This window comes from Apteryx rowi, unplaced genomic scaffold (assembly GCF_003343035.1).
Source record: "Apteryx rowi isolate R43461 unplaced genomic scaffold, aptRow1 scaffold_264, whole genome shotgun sequence".
Lineage (NCBI taxonomy): Eukaryota > Metazoa > Chordata > Aves > Apterygiformes > Apterygidae > Apteryx > Apteryx rowi.
Genome location: NW_020449019.1, coordinates 1,120,097 through 1,126,172, shown reverse-complemented (window position 1 = coordinate 1,126,172; position 6,076 = coordinate 1,120,097). Strand labels below are relative to the sequence as shown.

Sequence of the window (6,076 nt, the reverse complement as noted above, 5' to 3'; positions counted from 1 at the left end):
GCCTCCTGCCGTTGGCACAGCGTTATCCCGGCGGGAGCCCCCGGGAAGGCAGGGCCCCCTCGGTGCCTGGTAGCAGGGCTGGTCCCTCTGTCCCCCTCGTGCCGTATGGCCGTATGTCCACACCGGGGGGGGCCCAGGCAGCCATAACCCCTTTCCCATGATCCTGCTTCCTTACGGCCCCATTCGGGCCCGCGGGGTGGTGGAAGTGTCCTGGTGCCCGGGCGGTGGGGACAGCTCTTCTGCTGAGCGCGGGGTGCGAGCCAAGGTGCCGTTCCTGCTCCCGGCCAGGCAGCAGGGACGTCCAGGCTGAGGTCTGGCTGTCCGGGGGGCATAAAGACGTGAAACATCAGCCCGTCCAAGGACAGGCTTTTGCTGAGATGCCAACAGGTCATCCCTTTACTACGGCTTAATAAAGCAGCCGGGCCATGGCCGGGGCAAACGGAGGAGCCCTGTTCGGCCACAGAGATCGTGTGGTGGCCATCTCCACGTAAGCACTCTTCCGTGACCTCCGCAGGTTTCCTCACATGGCAATACGGATGTGAGCGTACACGGGTGATGGAAACTACCAAGAGGATGAACTCTAGCCTTGCAGGGCTGAAACCAGGCAGTCTCCAGGCTCAGGCAAGGTTTCCGTCTCCACGGGGGTGGACTGCATTCTCGATGAATCCAGAAAAGCCCAGAGACTCACCAGCAACATAAGACAATGGGTTTCAGTGTCCTGGGATCTGCCCCAGCAGAAATTACAGCCAGAAGGATGTCATTCAAAGGACAGGTGCAAAGCAAATGTCTTTGAAGCTGAATGTGGCTGACTGCTAAGGAGATGGAAGAGCTTAGTTTTCACAAGAAACTGTTTGGGCAAATTTGCAGCAGATAGCAAGAATAGAGAGTTAAAAAGTACCAGACCCAGAGAGTTAGAAGCACTGATTTCACTAAGGGAAGTAGTGAGGAGAACTCAAAAAGGCTGCTACAACTTTTCAGCAATTTACATGGAAGTGGTTTCATGTAACCCAAGAATGGAGAAGGAGAATTGCTGGATTGCTCAAGAAAAGGAAGTGAAATTAGTGCAACATTGAGCCCGCAATGCTGAGAGCAAGAAAAGGAACTGCCATGCATGTAACAACTGGAAGGAGATCTTCCCTTTGCCTGCCCCAGAAAGACAGTGCCAGAGAGCCTGGACTGGGCATCCCGGGCCCCAGAGGTTCTTGTGCTGATCATGTCTTCCTGCTGGGTCACATCAACAACAAACCAGGAAATGCGTCTTCCAGCTGTGCTGATTCATTGTCTTTCTAAAATCTTTTAGCGACATAGAGAAACCCTTGTGGAGGAAAACCAGAATCTTTCAAAATGCCCAGTGATCTCTGCTCACCGACTGGCAGCATTAAAATTTGGAGCAGGCACTGCCACCAGTAATTACCTCTGGAGCACAGGGCAGAGGGTGTGGTTTCCTTGGCCAAGCCAAGGAGCCAGCTTGCCAAGGACACCTGACCTTGGGTGAAGAAGTGCCCTTTGCAGCACTGGGCTGTGTAGTGTGGAGCAGGTTGTGTGAGAGGCTGATGGGGACGAAGAATATTTTGTCAGTAGATGTCCCCATCCTACGTGGGACACAGGGATCCAGGGACTGTCTGGAGGCAGGGTGTGACAATCCTTCTTCACTGGCAGCTGCAGGGTGCTGACCACCCAGGAGACTCGGTTGCATTCAGGTCACCCCAACCCCACTGTTCCCCAATCCTTCCTAGGAAAGCTGGAACTATTGGCACTTAGACCAACACCCCTCCCTGCCCGCAGCCAAGGGCAGCTGTAATTATCCGAGAGCCCTTTGCTGCAGGGAAGTGGAGCAGAAGTGACTTGGGGCGGTTGCTTTCCAAGGCACAGGAGGCCCCGTCATGCTCAGGAAGTTCCTCATCAGGAGCGGTGCAGCACCCGGGAGCCTGCTGCCACATGTCTGCTAGCCCCGGGCGCGTGGATCAAGGCGGGTGGTGCAGGGGGGGATTCGCTAAACACAAGCAAGACAGGGCTGCAAAAGAGGAAGCAGCAACTGGAAGACACCTGCGGGCTGTGAAGTCTCCTTAGGCTGGAGGCAGGGGAAGATCTGGCTCTGGAGAGCAGAGCACTTGCAGAGCCTTTGGCACCTGAACCTAGGAGCTGGCAGCAGCAAGAGGAAACAGCCACAGCGCAGGGAAAGATTTCAGTCGTGACCTGGCCGGTGAGTCCCTGGACAACCCACCCTTGCTTAATGCTGCTTCCCTGGTGAGGGGAGGCTTCATGCAAGTGCTTCTTTGCACTAGGAGGATAGTTTTTCCCTCAGAGGGTGGTGCAGCCCCATGACGGCACAGAGCGGTGGGGAGATCTCTGTCCTCGGAGGTTTTTGAGACTCAGCCAGACAAAGCTGTGGCAAGCGTGGGCTAGTGCCAGCAACAGACCTGCTCCAAGCAGGAGTTTGGACTGGAGGCGCCCAAAGGCCCCTTCCCACCACTTCTAGGGGTCCTCGATGGAACTGAGGTAGCACAGTCTTAGGAGCTTTTAGTCTTTGACTGCTGCTTTTTTGCAAGCTGTTAATAAGACTCTCCCTTCAGCTGGGCAGAAAAGCAATACTCAGTGCTGACAGGGTCATTAGAGAGCCTCAGAAATGATTTCCTACTGTTCCCTTGGCAGCTGGTAATGAATCAAATTCCTGTGTGAGAAAGAGGAAAATATGAAGCCCTCTGCTGCAATTTCCTGTCCCAGATTGCGCAGAGCACCATGCAAAAACACAGAGCTGTGGCTCTCCCGTCTTGCAAACTGATAGATCGGGCTTTGTTGTGCATTGCTCGGCATTTCTAGTTTTTCCCGATCCTCAAAATTTGCCGGTCACTTAGTAACAGGAGGCTCTGCAGCAGGGTGGCCCCAGCATGAAACTTGTGTGGGGCCCAGAAGCCGCTGCCTCGGGGGGAGCCCCCCGTCTCTGCGTCTCAGCCCCATCTTGCTGAAATCCTGCTTTTGGGGTTGGGTCAGAGCAGTGCCACCGACTCGGCGCTGAGGAGCAGGTGGCACACGTGTAGCTCTCGGGTGTTTCACCACTGGTTTCAAAGGGCTGAGAGTTTTGTGCTGGGTAACCGGTGACCAGCCACACGGGTGCTGACGGAGGGTGCTGGACCCACACGAAGGGCAGTGGGGCAGGTGTGAGGAGGGCAGCTCCGTCTCCATGAGGCTGTCCCGTTGCTGAGGTTCTCCTGTGCTGAGCAGGCCCAAATCAGCCCTTGCCATCCCTCGCATGTTCCTCTCTGCTGCCACTGCCATAGCAGAGTGCTGCCTTTCACCATTACTCTCCTCATTTCTAGGCTGTTTGCCATGAATGCGGCTATCCTCCTTCTGCTGGGGCTGAGCCTGGTGGAGGGAGAAGGCAGGTGCTTTTTCAACCGCACTGAGGAGCATTGCATGTGCCGCAGCCTGTCCGAGGAGAGCCTGGGGAGCATCATTCAGTGCCTCCCGGCCTCTGTCGTGGAGTTTTGGGGGGGAGACCTGGAGAGGTATGCAGCCTTACCCATTAGCGACCTGCAGCCCTCCACCATTGACATGCTGGAAACCCTCAGCATCAGGAAACTCATCTTTGGTGACCTCCTGGTGCCTGAGGTCCTCCTCGCCCGGGTCTTGAAGTTCTTTTCCTACACCCAAGTGCAGGAGCTGGTGTTTGAGAGCTGCAGTTTTGTGGGGAGAAGCAACTGGACCGAAATGGCCGGGAAGGAATTGCCCGTGTTGACCCTGAGCTTCCACAATGTGACATCAGCCCCTCTGACAGGCCACGAGCAGGGCTTCTCCAGCCTGAGCAGCTGGCTGGAGACCCTACAGGAGCTGACAATCACCAGCTCCCATGTCACCGCCCTGCCCTGTGCTGTTGGCAGGGTGTTCAGAGCTCTGCGCTCCCTGGACATGGCGCAAAACAGCCTCAGGGATGACAGCTTGACGCCCGCTTTCTGCGAGGGCGCGTTCCCACAGCTCCAGCTACTGAGTCTGCAATGCAACAACCTGACATCCTACCACAGTGTGTGTGAGAGCCTGCAGCTGCTGCACGAGCTCCAGCATTTAGACATCAGCCAAAACAAGCTCATTGCTGGTCCAGCCTCCTCCTGCCAGTGGCCAATGTCCCTCCGAATCTTTAACTTGTCTGGCACTGGCTTGGATGAAGTCCTCACACCTCTGCCTCCCAGTCTAGAAGTGTTGGACATGAGCTGCAACCACCTCCGTACTTTAGACATCTCTCTTGGCTCCCTGAAGACGCTCCTCCTCAGCCAAAACATGCTGCAAGATGCCTCCTTCATCAGGAATTACCCCATGTTGGAAGTCCTCCATCTAGATGCCAATTTGATCCCAGAGCTGCCACGGGATGAGCTGCAGCTCCTGGGGCACCTGAGGGACGTGGCTGCAGCTGACAACCCCTACAACTGCTCATGCTCCGGGGCTGGGGGAATCCAGATGCTGGCAGCAATGGTGCACCTTGGGCCAGCCTGGCCCTGGGACTATGTGTGCCACTCACCCCCTCGCTACCAGGGCTTTCTGGTGAAGGATGTGCCTGTCTCGGTACTGCAGTGCAACAGTGCTGCGGTGATCACTCCCATCTGCATTATCCTTGCCTTACTCTGTGTGGCCGGAGCAGTCTACCTGGCTAAATCCAGGTACAGGCTGTTCTAGGCCTGCCACAGGGCTGTGAAGAGGGTGTAGGACCATTTCCACCAGCGCTTCCCTTACAGCATCTCGGCCATGGCACATTCAGCTCCAGGGGCTGCAAGTCTGGGAGCTGCCCATGGGAAGTCTCACAGGACCCTGATGTGCTGGTGGGAAACTCTCTGGGGTCCTCAGTCCAGCCTCCTCTATGGAGCAGGACTGTCCTAGGCATTAGCTCAGGGTGGCCACAGTTTTGTCTGGCCAAGTCTTGGAAAGCCCCAAGAATGGAGTTTGCCCTCGTGCTCTGTCCCAGGGCTGCACCTCCTAGAGAGGAAGCCTGAACCTCACAAGTCCTAGTTTGCACCCGTTGCCCCTGTTGTCTCGTCTGCCCCAAGCAAGAGCAGTTTGGCTCCATCATGCTTTCACTTCCCTCCAAGTAGCTACAGGCTCCTCTTAGACCCGCTGAGGCTCCTCTTGGCCAGACGATCCCAGCCCAGCTCCCCCCACCTCTCTTGTAGACCTGTGCCACTCGGCACAGTTGTCCTGGCAGCCTCCGCAGGTCCCTCTCCTGCTCCTTCACCTCTCCTGACCTGGGGGTTGCAGACTAGGCCATGTCTGTAAGGATGTCTGTTTTGTGAGGATATCTGCTTAATTGCTATTCAGCATAAGAGAAAAAACACAAGAAAGGAAAAGTGATAAATTAAACACCCACATACACAAACCCTATGAGCAGGAGATAACGGAGACAGCAACAAAGACTGGAGCTCTCAAGGCACTGGTGGGTGACCATCTGCAGTGTGACCTCGAAGAAGTTCAACCGCAAACTTTATAACTGCTAAGAAAACAGGTTTATTCTGGGTTATCAGAATGGGTCTCGGGAAAGACCAAACTGGTTATGGGATGTTGAGGGGGGTTATGGGAGTGTGCAAAACTTACCGTAGGATGTTTAAGAGAAGTATCAAAGCTGAAAGGGAGGGGTCATGGTGAGTGGCTGGGGAAGGAACAAGCACGGGAAAAAAGAGAGGATGGGGAAGAAAAGGGGCTGGTCACAGGTAAGCAGGGCTGGTCAAGGTGCTTGTCTGGCTGAGCCCTGCACCTGTTCCCCACATTTTCTGTGTGACCTCCCTCTCTATGCTTTGTGCATGTGTGTGTGTATTGGTTGTGTTACCTGCTAGCAAACACAAGCTGGACGACCCATTGAGTAGGAAACCAGAATCTAGAAAGACCCAAGGTCAGAACTGGAGACTGGATAAATCAGGCCCAGGGTCCAGGCATGAGTCCTGGATGTTTTTGGGGTCTACTGAGGGGTTCCAGGGCCTGCGGGTGTGCATGTACCTGGGGATTGAGGGTATGTGCCACCAGCGAGTGTCAGTCCTGATGTCAGTCCTTTTGTGCTTTCTTGGTATGACTGATTTCAAATAAATGTGGTTCCATGGTT

The 6,076-nt window shown here is 55.2% G+C and overlaps 1 protein-coding gene across 1 annotated transcript; it reads left to right on the top strand.

Annotated features, from left to right (window-relative positions):
* Nucleotides 1-1,135: 1,135 nt before the first annotated feature.
* On the top strand, nt 1,136-6,076 carry CD14 (CD14 molecule). Its single transcript, XM_026067901.1, has 2 exons — nt 1,136-2,203; nt 3,318-6,076. The coding sequence occupies exon 2, from the start codon at nt 3,328-3,330 to the stop codon at nt 4,663-4,665; it is 1,338 nt and encodes a 445-aa protein (XP_025923686.1). The 5' UTR covers nt 1,136-2,203; nt 3,318-3,327; the 3' UTR covers nt 4,666-6,076.

Excerpts from the sequence above, each read along its gene's own strand:
- CD14 (XM_026067901.1), top strand. The coding sequence starts at position 3,328 with ATGAATGCGGCTATCCTCCTTCTGCTGGGGCTGAGCCTGGTGGAGGGA.